The 26,927-nt window shown below is 38.9% G+C and overlaps 1 protein-coding gene across 3 annotated transcripts in view; it reads left to right on the top strand.

Annotated features, from left to right (window-relative positions):
• The window catches only part of GK5 (glycerol kinase 5), an 84,930-nt gene that overhangs the window by 42,711 nt on the left and 15,292 nt on the right, over positions 1-26,927 (top strand). For all 3 annotated transcript variants that reach the window (XM_049867242.1, XM_049867244.1, XM_049867243.1), the window contains exons 6-12: positions 587-662; positions 1,225-1,286; positions 1,379-1,452; positions 1,654-1,714; positions 3,066-3,192; positions 4,477-4,581; positions 19,602-19,696. In XM_049867242.1, the coding sequence (XP_049723199.1) occupies positions 587-662; positions 1,225-1,286; positions 1,379-1,452; positions 1,654-1,714; positions 3,066-3,192; positions 4,477-4,581; positions 19,602-19,696 (600 nt within the window). The remainder of the gene's footprint in view (positions 1-586; positions 663-1,224; positions 1,287-1,378; positions 1,453-1,653; positions 1,715-3,065; positions 3,193-4,476; positions 4,582-19,601; positions 19,697-26,927) is intronic.

Below are 26,927 nucleotides of genomic sequence, written 5' to 3' on the forward strand. Positions count from 1 at the left end.
CTTAGTCTAGAAGCTCTGATGAAACCTGTCTACCATGGGTGATCCTGCTGGTATTTGAAATATAGGTGGCATAGCGTCCAGCATCACAGCAACATGCAAGCCACCACGGTACAACAAGCTGGTAGATGCATGGTAGAATATATACATAGAAAGTATATTACATATGCACAGAGATGTATATATATGTGTGTGTGTGTATAAATATACACATACAATGTATTTTATATATGCATAAACCAAAAAGCCAAACCCGCTGTTGTCGAGTCAATGCTGACCTATGGCAACCTCAGGTATTACAGAGTAGAACTGCTACATAGGGTTTCGTTAGCTGTAATCTTTATGAAAACAGATCGCCAGGTTTGTCTTTTATGGTACCACTAAGTGGGTTCTAACTGCCAACCTTTAAGTTAGCACAGCAGTCGAAGGCAAACCATTTGTGCTACCCAGGAACCTTATAGAAATGTATTTGATACATTTTATTTTTAAAAAGTGAGATTGTATTGTATCTACTACCCTGCATTCAATGTTGTACTTAATAGTTTAGCCTTTTTTTTTTTTTTTGCTTTGGTGCTATTGTGTTTTCAAGGTACAAAAGGCAGTTGAAGAAGAAAATTGCTGCTTTGGGACTGTTGATACCTGGCTGTTACATAAGCTCACAAAAGGTAAAGACAGCCTAATAATCAGCTCTACCTCAAGGATCTGAAATTTGACAGAAAATATTTGTCAAAAAAAAGCAGAAGTAGAACTTACTTTTTTCCTTCCTGTATCTCAGTCATATTGCTCTTTGGTACCGTAATAATTCCATGTTGCAGGAAAGCTAGATGAATTTTCGATTTAGTATTAGAGGAGGGTGATTTTAAAATTATGATGAACTTTGAATAGAAGACTAGGGGACAGTCAGACTTTCAAAAGTGGGAAGACTTATGCTTGGCACCATATCTGCCACTTTGCACCTGGTACAATGGAAGACAATCACTTGGCACCTCTGACCCTCTTTCCTTATTTTTCAGTTGGGAGTCAGGTAGTGACAATGTGTATGAAAATGCTTTTGTAAACTAATAAAATTTCATAAAGATTACGTGGGAAAGCGCTTTGGAAACTTTGCCCTGGAAATCCACTGTTGGAATGAATTTGGGAGTAGACAAATTCTAGATTATAAACCAGCGACAGGTATTTATTTACACCACCTGATAAAAAAATGTATTATTTCCAATGTAAATTTAGGTTCTGAATATGCCACAGATTTTTCAAATGCCAGTACAACTGGACTTTTTGATCCATATGAGGTAAAGTGTTTTATTTATTTTTCCCCCCTTCCATTTTGAATCACCATTTTGTGTAATTTAGGTTGGATTCTCACAGCCTGTTTTTCCGCTAGATGTGTTGGAGCGGGCTCATTACCTCCCTGCTTTCAATCCCACTCTCTCTCCTGCCTCCTGTGAGGGACACCAGGTAATAATGAGCACCAGACGCAGAAACCAGCAAAATTACCCCTGAATTCATTTTCTCTTGGTAGAGAAGAACATTTTATTACATGTTGGAGGTGCTTGTGTGTTCATTTGATATAACTCTTGACCTATGCTAAAGACAATTTGCTGTATTTTAGAACTCATCTTTCTAAAGCTATGACTTTTCGACCAATTTTATTTGAAGCCACAATTTTGGAATGGTGGATGAAGAGATATTTGGTGTGCCTATACCAATCACAGCCTTGGTAAGTCAAAAACTTCAGGGTTTCTCTTTGCGTAGTATAAACTGAATGAATATATATGAATAGCCGGGGCTTGTTTTTTAAGAGAAGCAAAAGGTCCTTGGCAGAATAAAATGAAAGTATCTTTTTTTTTTTCCTTCATAAGCTAAAGGGCCCTTGAGTCTTCTAATCGTGGAAGTGCTTCATAAACTTTTCTAACTTCTGTGTGTATTGGTTTTTCAGAAAACTGTTAAATTTGTTTAAAATATTATATCCTGAGTTATGTTTGGTTTACGTTTGATGCCCCGAGACAACAAACATTGATAGGGCAAATGCTTAGTGTATACTTGATACAGTGTAACCATGAACAGTGACAGGAAAGTTTAAACTAAAGGAGAAAGCTGTCTTTACAGTTACACAGTCCTTAGCCAGCAGCTACCACCAGTAGAGAAACTTGTGGAGGAATGAAAAATGAGCTGTTCCTGATTTTTTAGGGTCCTTTCTTGGTAATTTTCTTTCTCTCTGACTGGATGAAAGAGTCAGGAAGTTGGAGAAGCCCAAAGATTTGCCACCTGATGAAGAAATTGTAGAAACTCAGGCTTTGTCTTTGATTTCCAATGCTGGGACGTATAGACCACCTGTCCCTGGTCCCTGGATGGACAGTCTCACAGCAGCCGGGGGAGGAAGGCAAGGGAAGACGAATTTAATTCCCAAGTTACAAATTTATGGTCATTTAGAGAGTCTCAGTCTTCTTCAGTTTAAGCGTAAGCTCAAGTTTAGATTAATGTATGGCTAGAGGAGATACAGATTAGTGAAAACGGGGTTTTTTTTAGATGAATTTTGTTCCTTAAAATACTGCTATATATATGTATGCCTACATTTAGCTATATTAACAAAATGTTACAATTATTCTTTTTTAACAAAAAGGAAGAACTTGGGATAGATATGGTTCTGACATAAATTTATTTACAGTTAAACACACACGTATGGCTCTTCTTAAAAGGGAAATATGTGAGGTCAGTTATTTTGACAAATGAGTGAAACTGCTAAGTTGAGAATGAAAAGTTTTTCTTCTGCACAATTTTTATTCTTACCTTTATTTCTAGAATTACTGATATAATAGTTAGAAGTGATGAAGCAGCCTGCTCATTAGAAATTCCTGAGACATGTTTGTTATCCACACAAAGTTAGTCCTAGAGGGACTCTTATTCTATAGTTGTTGTTCCCTGTTCTTCTAGGAGATCTTGATTTTTTTAAGGAAAAGGAAAAAAAGAAAAAGTTTAGTCATAAAAATAGGATAACTGAAGCAGAAGGATACCACGAAACATGCCAGTGCTAAGGGCAAGTAGGCCTTACGTTTAAACGTCTTTGGCAGGTAGGCGACCAGCAGTCAGCCATGTTTGGAGAGTGTTGCTTCCATACAGGAGATGTGAAATTAACCATGGGAACCGGGACATTTTTGGATATTAATACTGGAAACCACCCTCAACAGACTATTGGAGGTAAATAGAATTTACCCTGTTTGTTAACAAAGCATCACTTCTTTGGTTCATATTTAACTTTTGTGATACTCAGACTATTTTCTCAATTTATGTTAAGGATCTTCTCTAGCATATTTTTTATTATCATTCTTAGAGACTAGTCCTCATTTCCGTTTTTTTTTTTTTTTTCTTTAAATTAAAAGCGTATTTAGGGGAAAGATCTTATATTACAAAAAAATGAGAAAGGTGTTATTATAGAGATCCAGAAGGAGTAGGGTATTTTGGTCAGTTTGGCAAGTACTTATCTGTAATACATATTTGTTTAAGACATCCTAAACCAAAAATACCCATTGCCATCGAGTTGATTCCAACTCATAGTGGCCCTATAGGACAGACTAGAACTGCCCCATAGGGTTTCCAAGGCTGTAATCTTTACGGAAGTAGACTGCCATGTCTTTCTCCCACGGAGCAGCTGGTGGATTCGAACCACCAACTTTTTGATTAGGCCTCTAATTCTTTTTTTTCTTTTATGTCTTATAAAATTCTTCTTTTTCTATGAAATTTTTTGGAAGGGTAGTTCTCAACTAGTGGCCATGCATATTTAGGGTTTTGATGACAATTGCTAGGAATTTGCTCTCCCTCAGGAAGGGCATCCTGGGATGTGCAAACCAAGAAAATCCTGCCTGGGGAACCACCTCAGCAGAGCTGGGGGCTCTTAGTCCGGGGCTCTGTTCCCCTAAGGGGGGTTTTTACAAATCTTTTTCCCACTTCCGTCTCCCCTCAAGCTCCCCCCCGCCACCGAATTGGGAGAATGGAAGCTGGAAAATGTTGATCACTGCACGAGGCTGTTTCCATTTAGGAACAATGTTTAGAAACCATGCAGAAACACAATAATGTAGTAACTTCTCTAGCAAGCCAATCTCATAATAACCTTTTATTTCTCAATTAAAGTACTTATTTCTGTGTTTCTAGGGACACAGACATCCCTATGGCTAATAAAGGTTACTATTTATTGTTCATCGGATATGTCAGGCACTGTGCTCACTTCTTTATATGTATTAACTCATTTATTCTCACAACTCTCTGAGGTAGGCTGTTTTCCAGTTGAGGAAACTGAGGCTGAGAGGTCAAAAACTTGTAAGACCACAGCTAAGAAGTGCGGGGGGCTGGGATTTGAACTCAGGCAGTCTAACTTCAGAGCTACTTTGCTATTTTTTGAGATACTCAAATAGTTGCATTATAGAAGTCTCTGTAGTGAATTATGTATTTATTATATGACTTGCTTTGATTTTTCTTTTTTTTAAGGTTTTTATCCATTGATTGGGTGGAAGATTGGACAAGAAGTTGTCTGCTTAGCTGAAGGCAATGCAGGAGACACTGGTACTGCTATAAAATGGGCTCAACAGTTAAGTAAGTCCTCTTTTAAATGGATTTCACAAACCAGAACTTCAAGAATTCAAGGATGCCACAGGATAGCAGATCAGTAGAGAATGAATGGATTGTTCAAATAAATATAAAAACCAAGTTTCATGTACTGGAAATAAAATACAGGATCATATTTTTATGATATTGGGATGGTGAAAGGCTAGATGTTGAGGCCAGGAACCATAAAAAAAGGAATAATAGATTTGAATATATAAAATATTAACGTATGTAGGAAAATACATGTTATAAGTGAAGTTAAAAGACAAATTGGTAAAGAAAACAGTTTGTAACATGTGTCAGAAAAATCAATAAAAAAGAAAAAATAGGCAAATCACAGAAGTACAATTATTTCATAAAAGAAATCAAATGACTGCTGTGAGATGCTACTCAAATTCAATAATCAAAGAAGTACACATTTAAAAAATTATATTACTTCTCATATTGTCAAAGGTTAATAAGTTTGATGTTCGGCATTGGTGGGAATGTAGAGAACAAAGTGTTCTTGTTTTCAATTGGGAGGAGTGTTAATTAGTGTGACCTTTCTGGAGGACAATCTAGCCATTTGCATTATTTTAAAGAGTGACAACCCTTTGCCCCTCAGTTCTGTTCTTGGCTAAGAAAATAATTACACACATGTGCAAAGATATATGCCCATACGTGGGTGTTTAATAAAGCAATAGGAAACGGGTTCCTGTCTAATAATAAAGCACTGAGTGAATAAACGTCAGTATACCCCAACAGAGGAACATTGTGCAATCACCTAAAAATAACAATGTAGTTGTGTATCTTATTGACATGGAGCATTGTCCATGACATAATAAGGAGGGATGAAGCAGTTACAGGACAGCCTGTGTCAAATTTTTTTGGCCTTTTTAAAAACTACTTTATTGAGATTTAATTCACACGCCATATAATTCATCCATTTGAAGTATACAATTCAATTCATGGTTTTTTAGTGCACTCACAGGACTGTGCCACCATCATCACAATCTAAATCTAAAATCCTCCGTGAAAGACACCCCATACCTATTCATTTTACATTTCCATTTACCCCTACAACCGTGGAACCCCCAACCCTCAGCTACCACTGACCTGCTTTCAGTCTCTATGGATTTGCCTATTCTGGACATTTCATATGAATGGAATCATACAAGATGTGGTCTTTTAAGTTTGGCGTCTCTCTCTTAGCATAATGTTTTCAAGGTTTGTCTGTGTTGTGACATGTGTCACTACTTCATTTCTTTTTATTGCTGAATAAGATGCCATTGTATAGATACACCACAATTTATCCATTCATCAGTTAATGGACATTTTGGTTGTTTCTACTTTTTGGCAGTTTTGGATAATGACAAGCCTGTATATTATCTAACCATATATAACATATAAAGTGTTAAATGTTATAAAAAATATTCATAATGGTTATCACTGATGCATGAATTATGGGGCAGACTTTGACTTTTTACATGATGGATTTGAACTAAGCTAATTTGTTTAAAGACAAAGATAGTTCTATTGACAGAAAATGTACACTCCAGGAGGAACATGTTGGCCAGTTTTCCCCTTTCTCCCTTGCTCTCTAAGACTGTACCTGCGTTATAAGGGTAAAATTACTTATTAATAAGTTATGCTTATTTCAAAGCTCTTTATCATTTAAAATCTCCTCCTTAAATTATTTTAATATTCTGAACACATCTCTTTAGACAATCCCTTTCTGTTCTGAGGATTCATTCTAATGAGCATATTAAAAAAATTAAATTTTATTCAGGAGAAACACAGTCCGTAAGAGCCTGAATAGGTTTCCCATGTCCTTGAAGACGTGAAAACTCTGCTGGTTCTGAGCCTTTACGTCTTTGTGTAGCATGATGGTCTTTGTCCCACTCTGAATGGTGGCTTCTTTATGCCCCTTTGCTGGGTTGAAAAACTTGAACATAAGTAAAAAGCTATTTTAAACCAGGCTCATCTTGACTTTTAGATTTGTTTTCTTAATATTTTTGACCCAGGCCAGTTTTCTCTCACTTTTTTTTTAATCCTTCTATGTTAGCTGCCATATGTGAGTCCCCACGTGGTCACCTCTCTCTTTTCTTTTTGATTTGGTCCATTTCTGGTCCCCTTCACTCTTTGTTTGATTTTGAGATCTCAGTCTTACAAATATTTTGATGTCTTCTACTTTTATTAAATTAACAAATATTTGCATGCTCAGTATATGCCTGGAACTGGGCTAGGTGCTAGGGAGACACCAGTGAACAAACACTGTCCCTTTACTCATAGAGACTACAGTCTAGTAGGAAAGACATGTATTAAATGAACAATTTTTTTTTTTTTTTTCATAAAAAAGCATTAGTGTTAAGTGACAGGAAGAAGTGGTAGCAGGATGAACGATCCCCTTGTAAAGGAAGGACTTTGTCTAGTCTGGAAAATTAGAAAACAAGCACACACACATAAAAAAAAACAGTTGCCATCAAGTCAATTCCCACTCATAGCGACCCCATGCATGCAGACATGCATGCAGAGTAGAATGGTGCTCCATAGATTTTCAAGCTGTGATTTTGTGGAAGAGGATGGCCAGGCCTGTCTTCTGAGGTGCCTCTAGGTGGATTTGAGCTGCCAACCTTTTACTTCGTAGTTGAACGCTTAACCATTTGAGCCATCCAGGGACTCCTGGAGAGCCAGAAGGCTTCTTTAAAGAAGTACTGTTTCAGCTGAGCAGTGAAGGAAGAGTAGAGTGGTTGGGCAGGTGCAGAGGTGGTTGGTCAAGGAGCATTCCAAGCAGAAAGGACCAGGGAAGGGAAGATCATGACCTAGTCAAAAAAAAAAAAAAAAAACCTGTTGCCATCGAGTCAATTCTGACTCATAGCAACCCTACAGGACAGAGTAGAGCTGCCCCACAGAGTTTCCAAGGAGCACCTGGTGGATTCGAGCTGCTCACCTTTTGGTTAGCAGCCATAGATAGCTCTTAACCACTACGCCACCAGGGTTTCCATGACCTAGTCAAAGGAACTGAAAGAATGGTTTACTCCTTCTCTACAGTTGAAGCAGTTCCCATCTCTGCTGTCCTTTAGTAACAAGGGTCAGGGGATATCTTTTCCTTAGCAAGATCACTTTTAATTGGTGCCTGTCACATCTGCCTGCTCCAGGCAATCCCGATAAGACTTCCAGTACACATTTAAAATTACCCAGCACCCTTGTTTACCAGAAATAAAGGAAACTGGTTCCGTCTCTCCTGTACCCCTCAGCATGTGAAGAAGAAAGAGCTGGCCTGGCCCATCCGTCACATGCAGCCCTGGAAGAGGCTACTAACAGTGGACATTAGCACTGTGTAGGTGAACTACTCTCCCCTTGCAAGCTGAGAGGGGAAGCCTAATCTTTCACACTCATACCTGGAGAAACCCAAGCCAAGGGAACTCACTCCCTTACCTCTCACTGCCTGCCAACCCCAAAGCCTGGCCTGAGTAAGAAATACAAAGTATTTAAGAACATACCAAACCCAGTGCCGTTGAGTCAATTCCGACTCATAGCGACCCTATAGGACAGAGTAGAACTGCCCCATAGAGTTTCCAAGGAGTGCCTGGTGGATTCAAACTGCTGAATCTTTGGTTAGCAGCCGTAGCACTTAACCACTACACCACCAGGGTATTTAAGAACATTAGGATCCCTTAAAGGAAGGTGACCAAGCTCAATGGCTCCTTCAGAGGCACATGTAATAGAAGAAACAGAAAATGAAAAAGAAAACAAAAACCAAAAAACCCTAGGAAAAACTCTTAAAGGAATAAAAGAAGCTATTGCAAAGAAACATTTGGAAGACATAGCACTTCAAGGAGTAGAAACCATGATATATAAAATGTAAAAATAATAATAATAAATAGTAGAATGGACAGTGCTGAAAACCTAAATAGGGATCAGGAAGAATTTAAAGATTTAAAAAAAGAAAATGAAATTAGAACTCAAGGGTAAGAGATATGGAAGAAAGACCAGCAATGATATAGGTAAATAATAGTGCCTTTTCTGGAACATTACCTTTCCAAAAAGTAGAAAATTAATAAGTTAAAATGTAATAATTGAAGAAATAATTGAAAACAAACTTCCCCGAGATGAGGAAAAACCTGAGTTTTCAGACTGAAATGGCTCACCAAGTGCTAGGTGGGTTTAAAAAAAAAAAAAAAAAAGGCCCAGACTGGGTTATATCCAGATGAATTGCCTGAATCCCAAGGATAAAGAAAAGCTCCGAGACACGAAGAACAGTTTATTTATAAAGGAACAAAGTCAGACTGCCATGGAAGTTAATTGCAGCATTTGGGAGGTGGAACAACGTGTACACACCACAGAGAAAGAAGGACAATGAGCCAAATTCCAGTGCCTGACAAAGATATCACTGAGACTGAGAACAAAAGAGACATTTCTTGGGAATACTCAGACATGCAGCGTGTATTTTCTGGGGAATTATTCTAGGAGATATTTCCTTCGGCTAAAAGAAATAGAACAAAGATCTCAAAATGGAGAAAGTCAAGTGTACAAGAAGATGTTATTCAAATAAAAAGATTTTTTTAAAAAGAATTTTTTTAGTAGCAGTCAAGACTTTTTGTTTTATTTTATTTGAACTGCTCTTATATAAGAAGTGCCTGGTGGATTCAAACCACCCACCTTTTGGTTAGCAGCCAAGCTCTTAACCACTGGACCACCAGGGCTCCCTAGGAAACCCTATGGGGCAGTTCTGCTCTGTCACATGGGTTTGCTATGAATTGAAAATGGACTCGACGGCACCCCAAAACAGCAACCATAATGTAAACCCCCTGTTTCCATACATTAGGAATGTGGTTTTGGATATCCCCGTAAGAGATTGAAATTACCCTAAAACTAAAGAGAGACACTAAATAAGCCAGCCTTAATGATTTTATGTACATGTGTGGTTGTTCTACAAAAGTAATGTTTCTGTTAAATCTTCCAAAATGGTTTCTTTAGTTTTTGTTTCCCAGAAATGCTTTTAAGTCTATGATGTATAACTCAAGGGCAAAGTGCTGCTTGGGAACAGACAGGAGAATATGTTTTATTCTGTTCTTCAGCCTGTTCATTATGCTTTCTTCTGAGTTCCATATAGATCCCTTTCAACACACACACACACACGCACACACACAAATCCTGTTCTCAATGCCGTGTTTAGAAAAGCAAAAGGGTAAGCATCCCAGCCTGTTATGTAATACAGCTAGACTTGAAGAATAAAACAGTGGTTATACGGTATTTGACCACATGGAAGTTTGAAATGTCTTTTCTTAAGTAGTACTAGGGCCAAGGAAAACAAATTTGAAACGTAATTTAACAGTGTCAAAAAAAAAGAAGAAGAAAGAAAGAAAATGCCTATATTCTATAAAGATGGTACTTAGGGGAAATGATGAATGCTTATTAATAAGAAAAAAAAAGAGAGAGAGAGAGAAGCATAATAAACTTACAAGCCACAAAAGGATAAGGATACACAAACCAGAACATTGAGAAGTAAAAAGTAAAATTATTAAACTCTTTCACAGGATATGTATACACAGACAGAGGAGAAAATGAGACCTAGTTTCACTTTTTATTTTGAAATAATTTCAAACTTCAAGTTGTAAGAATACTACAAATACTCTTGTATATCCGTTACCCAGATTTGTCAATTTTTAACATTTGGCTAAGTTTACATTATCCGTCCATCCGTCTGTCCGTCCATCCATCCGTCTATCTATCAATCACCTATCTGTTCATTTTATATATTATAAAAAACCCGTTGTCATCAAATCGATTCCAACTCATAGCGACCTTATGGGACAGAGTAGAACTGCCCCCATAGGGTTTCTAAGAATTGGAACTGCTGACCTTTCGGTTAGCAGCTGAGCTCTTAACAACTGTGCCACCAGGGCTTCACTTATGTGCTGTAGGATAATAAATACTTACATCTGCATAATTTTCTGAGCCCTTTGAGAATAGAGAGTATGCACACACTCCTAACCCTATAATTGTTCATTGTGTATTTCCTAATAACAAGAATATACTCTTATATAGCTATAGTATGGTTATTAATTTTATGGCTCTGGCTATTAATTTTAGGAGATTTAACACTGGCTATAATACTTTTATCAATTCTGTCATCCATATTCCAGTTTCTTAGGTACCCTCTAATAAGGTGTCCTAAAACAAATAATGTCCTTCATGGTCATCTTTTTTTTCCTAATACAGAGTCCAGTCCAAGATCACTTATTGTCTGGCTTCATCTGGGACAGCCTTCTCTGCGTCTCTTTGTGTTACATGCCATTGACATTTTTGAAGAATATGGGTCAGTTATTTTCTAGAACGCCCCTCAGTTTGAGTCTCTCGTGACTAGACCCAGGCTATGCAACTCTGTCTGGAATAATACGTAAGCAATGCTGTCTCCTTCTCAGGATTTATATCAGGAGACGCACGGTATCCACCAATTAACCCATTTTTGATTGTTAGTGTTGTTCACTTATGTAAGATGTTTTCCAGTTTCTGCATAGTATAATTACTTTTTTCCCCTTTTTTGTAATAATTTTTAGGGAGATAGCAAGCCATCCCATTTCTCATCAAAATTCCCCCAACAAAATTCCCCAAGCCCCTAAATTTAGCATTCATTGATGAGTCTTTCCTGAATCTGTTTTCACTATGGCGGTTGCAAAATGGTGTTTTTTTAATTCATTCATTTTTCTCTATTAGTTATCGTTCTGCTGTGTAAGGAGAAGCTTTCTCTTCTCCCCTGTTTGTTTATCTATTTATTATTGGTGTGGGCTCATAGTTTCTTATTTTATTTAACAAGTTATCATTTTTATAGTTCTTGTTTTTCTCATGCTCAAATTGCCTCAGATTTGGCGAGTGAAAGCCCCTATGCCTTTTTAAGTGTCTGTGGCTATTATCTTGAGAATTTTCTTGAATGTTTCTGGCATAATATGTTTCAAGTTTACCTTGTATTTTCCCTACCCCCACCATGGAATTAACCACTTTTCCAGCGAACCCTGATTCCTTTTAGTGGGAAATGGTATTTAAAAGCAATGACTAGCGGGTCATTAGAAATCTCTAGGTGGCACACATGGTTGAGCAGTGGACTACTAGCCAGAAGGTTGGCAGTTCCAACTCACCCTTATGCACCTTGGAAGTAAGGCCTGGTGATCTGCTTCCTAAAGGTCACAGCCTTGGAAAGCCTGCAGAGCAGTATCCTCTGCACGCATGGGGTTGCCATGAGTCAAAATGAACTTGACAGCAACTAACAACAGCTACAACAAGGGCATATTTATCTTAGTCCCTTTTAGTGGGCAGAGCTGGAAATGTATGTATGTATGTATACATGTGTATGTATATTAGAAATCATGGGTTTTTATTGTACCCCCAATTCCAGTCCAACTTTTAAGAGTTCATACTTGTCTTTCCCTATTCTATATTTTTATCTTCCTTTTTCCACACTGAGAATCTTAACTCCCCCAAATATTAATGTAACTCATCTCCTCAATCTTACAATATACATAAAATAGTTTCCAAATTGCTAGACCCGTACCGCTACAACAGGCAATTGTTGTTCAAGATAGTTTGCAGTTTTGTTTTCTTTAGATCAAGCCTTTATGGACAAAGCACTCTGTTCCAGAGTTATTTGGACTAGTTCTTTTTTTTTTTGTTTCTCTTCCTTTGCTGGGATTATCTTATTAATTTGAAATAAAATTAGATTCATTTATTTCTGTTATTTGGTTTTATATTGTTCCCCCCTTCTCCATCTTTTAAAATTATTCTTCCTTTAATGTGGACCATTAACATGATTTCCAAAGTCAAGGTCATGAGAAAGGTATACTCAGAAAAGTGGACGCCCTCCCCTATCCTTTTATCCTGTCTCCCCATCCGTTGCGGATAACCAGTTCATTTGTTTTTTTTATTTATCTTTCCTGTTTCTTTTTGCAAAAACATGAAGGTACATGCATGTTTTCTTATTTTCACTTGTTTCTTACCCAAAAGGTTGTACGATAGGTATGCTGTTTTGTGCTTTCCTCTTTTATTTGTAAATATACAGTGGGAATTACTTCACGTCAGTTCAGAAAGACCTTCATTCTTTTTCACAGCTACATAGTACCCCATTGCATTTATGTACATAGTTTATCCAACCAGTCTCCTATATTTTATAAATATAATTGACACTGCCAATGAATAAGTTTATGCATATGTATTTTCATATTATTGGTGGTGTATCTTAAGTATAAATTCCTGTAGGTAGGATTGCTGTGTCAAAGGGTAAATGCATTGTAGTTTTGTTAGATATTGCCAAATTCCCCTCCATAGGAGTTGTGCCATTTTACATTCCCCCCAGCAATGTATGAAATTCCAACTCAAGGCAACCCCATGTCTCCATGCCATGCTAATCCTATGTATTGTCAAGATTTTGATTTTTTGCCAACTTGGATGGGTGACAAATGCCATCTCAGTATTTAAATAGCGTTTCTCTTATTATGAATGAAGTTGAGCCTCTTTCCCTATGTTTGCAAAGAAGTATTATTTTTAATTAACTTTATTGAGGTTTAGTTTACATACTCGTAAACTCACCCATGTTAAGTATTCAGTGGCTAAGAAGATACATAGATGCCAAATACGCACAAAAATCTTTTCATGTGTTTGTTTGACATCTGTGTATCTTCTTTAAGTATCTGTTCAGATCTTTCATGTATTTTTTATTGGGCTATTTTGATAGTTCTTTTTTTTTATCTGAATACAAATCCTTTTTGGATTATGTGATTTGCAAATATTTTCTTCCACACTGTACCTTGTCTTTTCATTTTCTTAACTGTATTTCTTAACTTAGTAGTATTTCCTAGCTAAAACAAAAGTTTTTCGTCTGCGTGAAGTTTAATTTATCAACTTTTTATTTTATGGATTGTACTTTTGGAGTTATATCTAAGAACAATTTGCCAAACCAAAGATCATATAGATTTTTCTCCCATGTTTTTGTCTAAGAGTTTTATAGTTTGTTTTATATGTGGATATTTGATTCAATTTTAGTTAATTTTTATATAAAGTGTAAGGTTTAGGCCAAGGTTCACTTTTTTGCATACAGATGACCTTTAGCATTTCTTTTATAACATGTCCATTGGCGACAAATCTCTTAATTCTCCTTCATCTGAGACTTTCTTTAGTTAGTCTTTATTCTCAAAGGATAGTTTTGCTGGGTTGACAGTTCTTTTAGGACTTCAAAGATGTTGCTCCATTGCCATTGGCCTTCCTAGTTTTTGGTGAGAAGGCCACAGTCATTTGAATGCTTTTTCTCCAATATGTGATGCATCATTTTTCTCTGGCGCTTTTGGTACTTTTTAGCTTCCAGCTTTTTAATTGTGATACATCTGGGCATGAATCTCTTTGTGTTTATCCTGTTTGGAATTTGCTGAGCTTTTCGGATCTGTAGATCTGTCTCATTCTCCCATTAGAGGAAATTTATAGCCATTATTTCTTCAAATAGGTTTTCTGCAATACACTCTTTTTCCTTTCCTTCTGGTCATTAAATGATGTAAATGTTAGACCTTGTTTTTTATTGTCCCATGGATCCCTGAGGCTCTATTCTTGCTTTGTAATGCTTTTTCTCTCATTTAGATAAGATAATTTCTATTGATCTGTCTTCAAGTTTGATGACTGTTTCCTTTGTTATCTCCATTCTGATATTGAGCACATACAGTGGATTTTTAAATTTGGATTATTGTCTTTTTCAGTTCTAAAATTTCCATTTGGTTTTTCTTCATATCTTCTATTTCTTTGCTGAGATTCTTTGTGGTTCATTTATTTCAAGGGCATTCATCCTTATTTCTTAGAGTCTGGCTGCAATAAACCAAAAACTCATTGCTGTCAAGTCAATTCCGACTCATAGCAACCCTATAGGACAGAGTAGAACTGCCCAATAGGGTTTCCAAGGAGGAGCTGATGAATTCAAGCTGCCGACCTTTTGGTTAGCAGCCGTAGCTCTTAACCACTATGCCACCAGGGCTCCATAGCCGCAGTTGCTCCTTTAAAGTCTTTGTCTGATAAATGCAACATAAGTGTCATCTCAGGACTGGTGTCTGTTATCTTTTCCCTTGCAAGCCCTTGAGATTTTTCCTTGTCTTTCATATGTTGATCTATTTTAGATTGTATCTAAAATTTGAATAATATGTGTGAGACTCTGAATTTTGTTTAAATCCTATGGAGAATTTTTGGTTGTTTTGTTTTAACAGGCAGTAAATTTGGATATGTTCCGATCAGAAGTTCCAAACTGCCTTCTCTATTGGCTGTGCTTCCTATGTCAGTTTGGTTTTCAAAGCCTTTGCAGTGCTGTTCAAATCTCGCCCTCATTTGTGCCACCCATTGGCCAGAGTGGGTAATTGTTCCCCCCAGAGACCAGTTCTCAAAGCCTGTGGTATGTTGTTTAGGGTCAGATCTACACATGTGCAGCCCAGAGGTGAGACCAAGAGTTCCTACAAATCTTTATGGGATCACTTTCCTGAGCTCCTTTCTTCCTCCATACTTTCTGAGTCTCAGGGTCCCCCATCCTGATCGTCTGGCTAGAAAGCTGGGGTTTTAGTTTCCCTAGTCTACTGCACACCTTCTGATACAAGTTCCACCTCCAGCCAAGTGGCAAGAGGGTTGAAAGAGAAGAAAAGTGGAGGAGGGAGAAAAAGGAAGGAAAAAAGACAACAGGAATTTCCTCAGTGCTGTTGCTTGCCTTGGAGTTTTGGTCACCTCCGCTGCCATATCGGTTGTCACTGCAGCCACGTATTGCCTGTGACCCGGGGCAGGAGAAACCAAGAAAAAGAAGAAGCAAGCAACGGGGATTCCCCATACTGTCAGCGTGGCGTTTTATGTGCCTGGGCTGCTGGGCTGCCATGGGAGCTGGGACAGGAAACAATAAAAAAAAAAACCAGTGCCATCGAGTCGATTGCGACTCATAGCGACCCTATAGGACAGAGTAGAACTGCCCCATAGAGTTTCCAAGGAGCGCCTGGCGGAACCGAACTGCCGACCCTTTGGTTAGCAGCCGTAGCACTTAACCACTACTCTGCCAGGGTTTCCAAAACAATAAAAAAAAGTCCAAAAACAAAAAGAGAGGAACTTCCCCCACCCTGTAGGGACCCCCGTCTTCTGCTCCTCAGACCAGAAAGAGAGGGCTTCATTCCTTCGAAGCTCTTCATATTTGCTTCCAGCGTGTATATCTGGGTTTCGGGTTTCAGGCTGTTCCTGACTAGGCCAGGAGATCCCAGAGAAAATGAAAAACAGGAAACTCATCTCCGGTGTGGTGGTACTTCGAGCTCCCCTGTGGGCTAGCTTTTCCCTTCAGAGTCCTCAGATAGCTTCTGTGTGCATTCTATCGCTGATTCTGGAGTTGCATCCAATGGGAGAGGCAGGAAGAAGTGTATTACTCCAAAAGACTTCATCGACAAGCTCATTTGAAAACAGTTTATATGGAAGATTATTTAGAAAAATTCAAGCAAAAGATGGACCAGAAAATGAAGAATATGCTAGATCTCTTCTGTCTATTACCAAAAACTTTCCTCAAACCAGCCGTCTAGTTCGTTTTCCACATCTTTAGTTGGTTTAAAACATTTGACATTGGGACATGATTTTTTTTTTTTTTTTTGGTTAAATATAGATTTAAAAACCACCAGCTGGAGAAACACTGGGGTTATTTTTCACATAGATATCTGTGTGGCATGTGGTACTAGAAATATTTATAACAGCATTTCTAAGCCATTTTCTATTCTTATACATCAACCAAACCCATTGCTGTCGAATCAATTCTGATTCAAGGAGCGACCCTACAGGACAGAGCAGAACTGCCCCATCGGGTTTCCAAGGAGCGGCTGGTGGATCCGAACTGCCGTCCTTTTGGTTAGCAGCCCAGCTCTTAACCGCTGTACCACCGAGGATGGATGCACCAAAGGGATGCTATATACTCCCATTAGTAACAGTTGTGAGTTAGGAGAGTAGCCAGATATTCAGGGGTGGGGAGGGGGAGACATACATTTTTTGGAAAAAACCTTTCAGGCAATTCTAATCATGTCCTTGTCCTATTCTTAGGAAAGGAGAAACCATAAATATTAATAAACTTTTTTTTTTTTTTTGTAAATGACATTGTTTATACCAAGGAAAAAAACAGGTCATCTGTCACAGAATAAAGTGCCTGGGTGGGGCAAACAGTTTGCACTCAACCACTAACCTAAATGTTGGTGGTGCAAAGCCACCCAGTGGTACTGCGGAAGAAAAGTCCTGGCGATCTGCTTCCATGAAGATTACAGCCAAGAAAACCCTGTGCAGCAGTTCTACTCTGTAACATATGGGGTCACCAAGAGTTTGAATCGCCTTAACAGCAACTAACAACACCACCAATAACAGAATATAAGATAAATTTATAAAACTGGACTGTTTTCCTACATAACAACGTGGTTTAGAGATCAGCTGCTAACGAAAACGTTGGCAATCCGAATCTACCAGCTGCTCCTTGGAAACCCTGTGGGGCAATCCTACTTTGTCCTATAGGGTCTCTATGAGTCGGGACCAACTTAACGGCTTGGTGGTGGAGTAGGTAAGAACTCGGCTGCTAACCAAAAGGTTGGTGGTTCTAACCTACCAGCTGCTCTGTGGGAGAAAGATGTGGTAGTCTGCCTCCGTAAAGATTACAGCCTTGGAAACCCTATGGGGCAGTTCTAGTCTGTGCTGTAGGGCCGCTGTGAGTTGGAATCAACCCAAAGACAGTGAGTTTAGTTTCTTTGGAAGGTCTACTTAGGTTTTAAAGAGGATCCTCTAATGCGATGGGTGAAGGACATTCTTTCCAATAAATGGTGCTAGGTCAATGGACTATCCAGATGGAAAAAAATTATTCTTGACCCCTACCTCACACTATGTAAAATTCAATTCCTAATTGTCCCAAATGTTAAGACTGGTATCAAAAAGCTTTTAGAAGAAAATATAGAAGAATATTCTTACACTTGGAGTAAGCAACAGTTTATTTAACATAACAAAATGCACTAACCATAAAAGAAAAATCGAGCTGCTTAAAAATTATGTACTTCAGTTCTTAAAAAGACACTGTTCAGAGAGGGAAAAGGTGAGATACTAGTAAGATACATAGGACTTGTGTCCAGATAGAAAAATTCCTACGAACCAACCAGAAAAATGGGCAAAAGACTTGAGCAAGCACTTCACAAACAAGGATGTCCAAATGGGCAATGAAGTGTTCTTTGAATACATAGAAGTATTCAGCTTCATTAGTCAGCAGGGAAATGCAAACTCAAACTGTAATACGATATTAGCACACATTCACCAGAATAGCTAAAACGAAAAAAACAATATCAATTATTGGCAAGAATACGGGCAACTGGAACTCTCATACTGCTGGCAGGATTCTTAAATTGGTACTGTCACTTTGTACAACTTTTGGCAATATCTGCTATAACCAGTTGACCAGTTGCTGTCGAGTCGATTGCGACTCATAGCGACCCTATAGGACAGAGTAGAACTGCCCCACAGGGTTTCCAAGGAGCGCCTGGCGGATTCGAACTGCTGACTTTTTGGTTAGCAGCCGTAGCGCTTAACCACTGTGCCACCAGGGTTTCCAATATCTGCTATAGCCAGTCCTAAACATGAAGACCCTGTTGTTGTTATTGTTAGGTACCCTCAAGTAGGTTCCAACTCATAGCCACCCTACAGGAGCAGCAATTCCATCCATATGGACACAGAAATGTGTCCATATGTTCACCAAAAGGTATATGAACAAGTGTTATTTATATTAGCCCCAAACTGGAAACTACCCAAGGTGCCTATGAGCAGTAGAATTGATGAATACATCATGTAGAGTGTCAGAATGGAACTATACAGGGGTGAGGATGAATGACATGCGACTATATACACCAACATAGATGTATCTTACAAAAGAAGTTCAAAACCAGGCACAACTAATCTATAGTCTTAGAAGTCAGGATATTGTTTACTCTTGGTAGGTGGTAGTAACTGAAGTGGGATGTGAGGAGATCTTCCGGGGGTGCCAGTAATATTCTGTGCCTTGATCTGGGTGTTGGTTTTCTGGGTGTATCTGCACTGTGAAAATTCATCCAGATATACATTTAGGGGAAACCCTGGTGGCCTAGTGGTTAAGAGCTACAGCTGCTAATCAAAAGGTCAGCAATTTGAATCCACCAGGTGTTCCTTGGAAACCGTGCGGGGCAGTTCTTCTCTGTCTATAGCGTTGCTGTGAGTAGGAATTGACTCGACAGCAAAGGATTTGGTTTTAGTTTTTATACACTTAGGGTTTGTACATTTTTTTGTATGTATTGTATACTGAGTCCTGGGTGGTACAAACAGTTAATACGCTGGGCTACTAACCAAAAGGTTGAAGGTTTGAGTCCACCCAGAGGTACCTGGGTGACAGTCTACTTCCCAAAAATCAGCTATTGAAAACACTGTGGAGCACAGTTCTACTCTAACACACATAGGTCACCACGAGTCAGAGTCCATTCAACAGCAACGGGCTTTTATGTGGTATACGTCAGTGAAAGGTTTACTGAGTGAATTAGGTCTTGAGCTTGGTTGGTTTGTTTTTTAAAGATTGACTTCTAGAGTATCTATTTGTTACTGGCCTCTTACTGAACTCATTAGATGGAATAGTTTTCCAGTTGATTCTCTTGGTTATTTTAAGTTGATGATTGATGATTCTTTCCTCAGAAAACTAGGATGGCTCTTGTCTTCAGGAGGATAATGTTTTAATGCCAAGAAACATACATGTAAGGAAGCGGTAAGGCTTGCTGCATAGAAGGCCTATCTGAGAGGACCTTCTGGCTTCCTTACCCCTTCCATGGGCTTGTAAACCTATGCAGGGTAGGGACCCAGATAATGCTAGGACAGTTTTGGCTAAGTGAACAGACCTTTCACAATATTTTCATAATAAATGGGGACACAGGTAAATACTAGTCATGTCTCATCATTCAGTTTGCCCCTTTTAAACCTCTTTTGTTTTGTTTATTTGCTTGTGTTTCCAGATCTTTTCACAGATGCTGCGGAGACTGAAAAAATGGCCAAATGTTTAGAAGATTCTGAAGGAGTTTATTTTGTTCCATCTTTTAGTGGACTGCAGGTAAAAAAAAAAAAGACATGAGTAGCAACTTTGTCTTGGCAACTCTGTTTTTAATTTCTCTGTCAACTCACATGCCTATAAAAATAAAGTATACGATTAAGAAAAAGACCGAAGTATTGCAAAAGCCCAAAAGCTTAGACAAATCTATCACAGATGTGATTTTTCATTTCATCTGGAGAGCAAAATATCCCTGTCCTGCCATGATTGCAACCTGGCAAAATGTTCAAGAGGGGGAAGCTGCAGGCCAGATCTCTCCCAAATGTAAAATGGAACTCGTAACTCAAAACCGAAAGTTGATTCAGACAACAGTGTACTGATACTAAACTGTCTGGAAAATAGAAGATCACCTATAAGCTGCGTTTGTCAGCAACTGGAGAAATAGGGGATGGGGAAGTAGAAGGAAAGGAGGCTAAAGGAGAGCAACCTTAAATAAGTGGGGGCAGGCTGTTGAAGGCTTCAATTTCTGAAGAGAATCTGCTGAGAAAGGAGCATTGGAAGAGCTTTGAGTAGAGTAGGGAAGGTCCGGGACAGCTGCTTCTGGGAATGGCAGGAGTAGGCTGGACTATGGGGGTCATAGCCAGGGGACAGCATCAACTGGTGCAGCCATTGTGGTTTTGCTCTAGAAGGGCTTGTGGTTTGGGGAGCAGAATACTAAAGTAGATCAGGTATGACAGGTACTGGAGGCAAGAATCAGAGGTCATCTGCGTGGACGTTGAAGTTCCCGTGATGATGAATAGGACTGTGAGCCAAGTGTCAGCCTTCAGAGGACGAAGAATCGTGCATTAATGATGGCTCCTACATTTGCAAGGAGCAGGCTTGCTGAAGCTTACCCGAGAGGACGTGTTGTTCACATACTCCTGAGGACTGGGGCTGGAAAGGGCTTGGCAACTGGTACAGCAGTTTGCAGTGTTCTTTGCGGTTTCTGCGCCTCTCCACGGTCATGCTTTTTCTCTTCTCATTCCTAGCTTTGCTCTGTGTTCTTAATTCTCATAACTTCTACTTAATTGTCATTTTCATCATGTGAGGCATTGCTGGTTCAATGGTAGGATTTCCGCAGTTGAACATTTAACTGTTGGCACCAGCAGGGCTCTAATAGCGACTTATGTTCCTAGCTATTTGTACAGAAGTGATTTCCAGACAGTCATGTTTTATGTAGTATGCTGGGAGAACTTATTTTTGTGCAGAAAAACCATGGCCTATCACTAGAGGCTGATTGAGCTGGCACAATCTGTCTGATCTTAGTTTTACAGTATTATACCATCTTGTATAAACCAATTTTAGTCTGTAACTCAGCCTCTGCTGATTAAATCACAAAAAGATGTTCATAAACCTGAAAGATCATCAAAATAAAGTCACAATGGGAGGATCGTCCTAGCTACAGTGAAGAAGAGCTGTATGGTAGATTTCTTCAGTTAAGCAATTAGGACAAGTATTGTTTGGGACCCTCGGTGGTGCAAACGGTTTGTGCTTGGCTGCTCACCAAAAGGTTGGTGGTTCAAACCCAGCTGGTGGTGCCACAGAAGAAGGGCCTGGTGATTTGCTTCCGTAAAAATTACAGCCAAGAAAACCCTATGAAGCAGTTCTGCTCTGTCACATATGGGGTCGCTATGAGTCAGAATTGACCCAATGGCGGTGAGTTTGGTTTTTTGGTTATTGTTTGTTCATTCATTCATCAAATGTGTGTTGATCCCCTATGCTGGGCCAGACATAGTACTAGGCCCTGGAGACACAGATATAATGCTAGTACCTCAGACACAGCTCCAGCCCCTGCGGCACTTGGAGTGTTAGCAGGGAAGACAGCGTTCAACAAACAACCACACACATATATGTGATTGCAGATATAACCTGTGGTATGTGATGTGATGGGAAACTAGAGTCCCATAAAAACATATAATAGTGAGCCTAACCTGATCTCTGGGGTCAGAAGTTTTCCCAGAGGAAGCTGAGCCAAGATTTGGAGGGGGCATAGAATGAACTAGGAGTAGGAGTAGTACAATGTTTTTCCAGGTGGAGGGATTACGTTTCAAGGCCCTGAGGCTACAGATGCTTGTGTCCGCGGCCACGCTTCCCTGAGAGCACTGCATGTTTCTCTGCTGTGACCTTGTAGGGTGTGTTAGAGGTCTTCTGTCAGCCTCCTTGTGAGACTGCAAGCTCCTCAGAAGCAGGGGTCTTTGTTCTTCATTGTTGTGTTCCAATATTGTTTTGAGTTTCCGGGGATATAAGGATAAACACACACACACACACAATTTTCTAGCCTAAGATTTTGGCTCTTTTAAAGAGAGATGTTAGGCTGGGTTGTTTCTGATAATAGGGAGTATGACTATTAAGAAATAGAAGAGTTTAGTTTGAATGTCTGACAACATATTGGGTAAAAGTTATGCCATGAAAAGTACATTTTTTGCATTACATATATATTTATATATATATATACACACATACACACACACATAAAAGATTATATATATCTATATATAATCTTAAGTCTAATTTATATCCTTAAAGTCACTCAAAGGAGCCTTGGTGTCACAACAGTTACGTGCTTGGCTGCTAGCCAAAAAGTTGGCAGTTTGAACCCACCTAGCAGCTGTGCAGGAGAAAGACCTGGTAATCTGCTTGCATAAAAATTACAGCCTAGAAAACCCAGCGGTGCAGTTCTGCTCTGTCACATGCAGCTACTGTGAGTCAGAATTGATTCAATGGCAACAGCAACAACAACAACAGACGTCTCTTTAAAAGAAAACAGTTTATTGGTTCCTCAAAAAGTTAAAAGTATACCCCAGCAACTCCATTCCAGGCATATGCTCAAAAGAATTGAAAACAGGTACCAAACAAATATATGTACCTGCATGTTCATAGCAGTGTCCTTCACAATAGCCAAAAGGTGGAAACAGCGTAAGTGTCCATCAGCGGATGAATGGATAACAAAATGCAGCATTTACATAGAATGGAATATTACTCACCATTAAAAAGAAATAAAGTACCAATACCTAATATTAAGTGAAAGAACCTTAAAGACATAATGCTAAGTGAAAGAAGCAAGACCCAAAGGTCACATACTGTATGACACCATTTATTTGAAAATTCCAGAACAGGGAAATCCTTAGAGACAGAAAGTAGATCTGCAGTTGCCAGGCACTAGGGGATGGGAAGAACATAGACTAAGTGTGTAACGGATATGGGGTTTCCTTTTGGGGTGATAAAAGTAAAGTTTTGGAGCTAGATAAAGATCGTGGTTATGCAGCATTATGTATGTATTGGATACTACTGAATAGTTCACTTTAAAACGAGTTAATATTATGTAAATGTCACCTCAATTTGAAAAAGTCACTCTTCATCTTAAACAATTTTAATGTAAAAACTTTGCAGCTGGAGTAAGGGGAAAATACTAGGATTACTTTTCATTTTCCACACTTATAAAGCTAGGCATTTAATAATTTGTCACTATTATATACTTCACTGTATACACTTGTCTGTCAGTTTGTTGTAGTGTGGTGACTTGTGTGTTGCTGTGACACTAGAAGATATGCCACCGGTATGTCCAATACCAGCAGGGTCACCCATGGTGGACAGTTTCAGCGGAGCTTCAAGACTAAGACAGACTAGGAAAACAAACCTGGCAATGTAAAAAAAAATTGGCCAGTGAAAACCTTATGGATAGTGGAAGAATGTTGTCTGATACAGTGCCAGAAGCTGAGCCCCTCAGGTTGGAAGGCACTCCAAATATGACTGGGGAAGAGCTGCCTCCTCAAACTGGAGTCAACCTTAATGACATGGGTAGAGTGAAGCTTTTGGTACCTCCATTTGCTGATATGGCATGACTCAAACTGAGAAGAAACAGCGTAAACATCCATTTGTAACTGGAAAATGGAATATATGAAGTATGAATCAGAAAATTGAGGGTTGTCAAAAATGAAATGGAACATTTAAAAAATGAAATGAAATTGAAGATCGATATCCTAGGCATTAATGAGTTGAAATGGTCTGATACTGGACATTTAGAATCAGATTATCATATGGTCTACTATGCTGGGAATGACAAATTGAAGAGGAATGACATCGCATTCATCGTCAAAAAGAACATTTCAAGATTTATCCTAAAGTACAACACTGTCAGTGTTAGGATAATATCCATACGCCTACAAGGAAGGCCAGTTACTACGACTATTATTCAAATTTATGCACCAACCACTAATGCCAGAGATGAAGAAATTAAAAACTTTTACCAACTTTTGCAGTCTGAAATTGGTCAAACCACAATCAAGATGCATTGATAATTACTGGTGATTGGAACATTAAAGTTGGAAACAAAGAAGGATCAGTAGTTGAAAATATGGCCCTGGTAATGGAAATCACACCAGAGATAACATGATAGAGTTTTGCAAGACCAACAACTTATTCACTGGAAATACCTTTTTACAAGAACATAAACTGTGACTATACACGTGGACCTCACCAGATGAAATACACAGAAATAAAAACAACTACCTTTGTGGAAGGAGGCGATGGAGAAGCTCAATATCATCAGTCAGAACAAGGCCAGGGGCCAACTGTGAAACAGAGCATCAATTGCTCATATACAAATTCAAGTTGAAGCTGAAGGAAAATAAAACAAGTCCATGAGAGCCAAGTATGACCTTGAGTATATCCCACCTGAATTTAGAGACCATCTCAAGAACAGATTTGACGCATTGAACACTAATGACCAAAGACCAGAGGAGCTGTGGGATGACATCAAGGATATCATCCATGAAGAAAACAAAAGGTCAATAAAAAGACAGGAAAGAAAGAAAAGACAAAAGTGGATGTCAGAAGAAACTCTGAAATTTGCTCTTGAACGTAGAGTAGCTAAAGCGAATGGAAGAAATGAAGTAAAAGAGCTGAAGAGAAGATTTCAAAGGCCTGCTTGAGAAGACAAAGTAAAGGATTATAATGAAATGTGAAAAGAACTGGAGTTAGAAACCAAAAGGGAAGAACACACTTGGCATTTCTCAAGCTGAAAGATCTGAAGAAAAAATTCAAGCCTGGGGTTGCAATATTGAAGAACTCTATGAGGAAAATATTAAACAACTCAGGAAGCATCAAAAGAAGATGGAAGGACTACACAAAGTCACTGCACCAAAAAAAATTGGTTGATGTTCAGCCATTTCAGGAGGTAACATATGATCAAGGACTGATGGTACTGAAGGAAGAATTCCAAGCTGCTCTGAAGGCATTCGCACATAACAAGCCTCCAAGAATTAACAGAATTCCAGTTGAGATGTCAACAAATGGATGCAGCACTGGAAATGCTCACTCTGATGCCAAAAAATTTGGAAGGCAACCACCTGGCCAACTGACTGGAAAAGATCCATATATGATGCCCATTCCAAAGAATCGTGACCCCACAGAATGTCAAAATTATTGAACAACATCATTGATATCACGTGCAAGTAAAATTTTGTTGGAGATAATTGAAAAATGTTTGCAGCAGTACATTGACAAGGAATTGCCAGAAATTCAGGCTGGATTCAGAAGAGAATGTGGAACGAGGGATATCATGCTAGTGTCAGATGGATCTTAGCTAAAAGCAGAGAATACCAGAAAGATGTTTACGTGTGTTTTATTGACTATGCAAAGGCATTCAGTTGTGTGGATCGTAACAAATTATGGATAACATTGTGAAGAATGGCAATTCCAGAACACATAATTATGTTCATGTGGAACCTGTACATTGACCAAGAGACAGTCATTAAAACAGAACAAAGGAATACTGCATGGTTTAAAATCAGCTAAGGTGTGTGTCAGGCTTGTATCCTTTCACCATACTTAATCAGTCTGTATGCTAAGCAAATAATTCAAGAAGCTGGACTGTACGAAGAAAACGGGGCATCAGAATTGGAAGAAGACTCATTAACAACCTGCAGTATGCAGATGACACAACCTTGCTTGCTGAAAGTGAAGAGAACTTGAAGCACTTACTGGTAAAGATCAAAGACTACATCTTTCAGTATAGATTACACCTCAACATAAAGAAAATGAAGATCTGCAAAATTGGACCAATAACCAACATCATGATACACAGGAAATACTGAACTTGTCAAGGATTTCATTTTACTTGAATCCACAATCAACGCTCACAGGAGCAGCAGCCAAGAAATCAAACAACGTACTGCACTGGGCAAATCTGCTGTAAAAGACCTCTTTAAAGTGTTAAAAAGCAAAGATTTCACTTTGAAGACTAAGGTGCATGTCTTAGGATGGGTTCTCTAGATAAGCAAAACCAGTGAAGCATATATATATCGGGGGGGGAGGGGTAGGGAGAGAGAGAGATTTATCTCAAGGATATGGCTCAGGCAGTTGCAGAGGCTGGCAAGTCCCAAGCCCACAGGTCAGGCATCAGGCTGGAGGCTTTTCCTGACTCATGTAGCTGCAGGGGCTGATGAACCCAAGATTGACAGGTCGGGTGGCAAGCTGCTGGCTCACAGGCTGTGGAAGCTGATGACTCCAAGATCAGCAGGCAATAGGTAGGCCATGGACTCACATCCCAAGAACCAGAGGTCAGATGATGACGAGCTGGATGCAGGATCCAGAGCAAGTGAGCTTTGTCAGAACAACTGTTATACACCTACTGCTCACTTACTGTCTTGTTCTCTGACATTTCACATTTACAACAAAAGTAAAAAATCTACTATCCAACTATTTTGCACATTAACAAGGCACATCTGGCAGTAAAAAAAAATCCTAGGTGTGAGGCGAGAGTAACGCTGGCTATCGTGGTTGAAGTTATGTGCCAGCTTGGCTGGGCCATGATTCTCAGTTTGGCAGTTATGTAGTGATGTAATTTGGCAGTTATATAATGATGTAGTAATTCTCCATTTTTATGATCTGATGTGATCATCCTCCATTTTTGCATAGCAAGCTGGTCTTTGGAACCTAACCATGTCAATAAGTGAAGAGCAGATGTATATATTGGATGCAGGCCACACCCCCAAGGAAAGTCCCTTTTCAACTTATTGGCTGCTCACATCGATTACAAAATGGGGATGACTACATCAGATCACAAAGTGGAGAATTAGCACATCATTATATAACTGCCAAATTACATCATTTCATAGCTGCCAATTTACATCATTATGTAACTGCCAAACTGCATCATAACAAAGTGGAGAATTACCACATCATTATATAACTGCCAAATTACATCATTTCATTGCTGCCAATTTACATCATTACATAACTGCCAAACTACATC

The sequence above is a fragment of the Elephas maximus genome, chromosome 23 (genome assembly GCF_024166365.1).
Source record: "Elephas maximus indicus isolate mEleMax1 chromosome 23, mEleMax1 primary haplotype, whole genome shotgun sequence".
NCBI classification, from domain to species: domain Eukaryota; kingdom Metazoa; phylum Chordata; class Mammalia; order Proboscidea; family Elephantidae; genus Elephas; species Elephas maximus.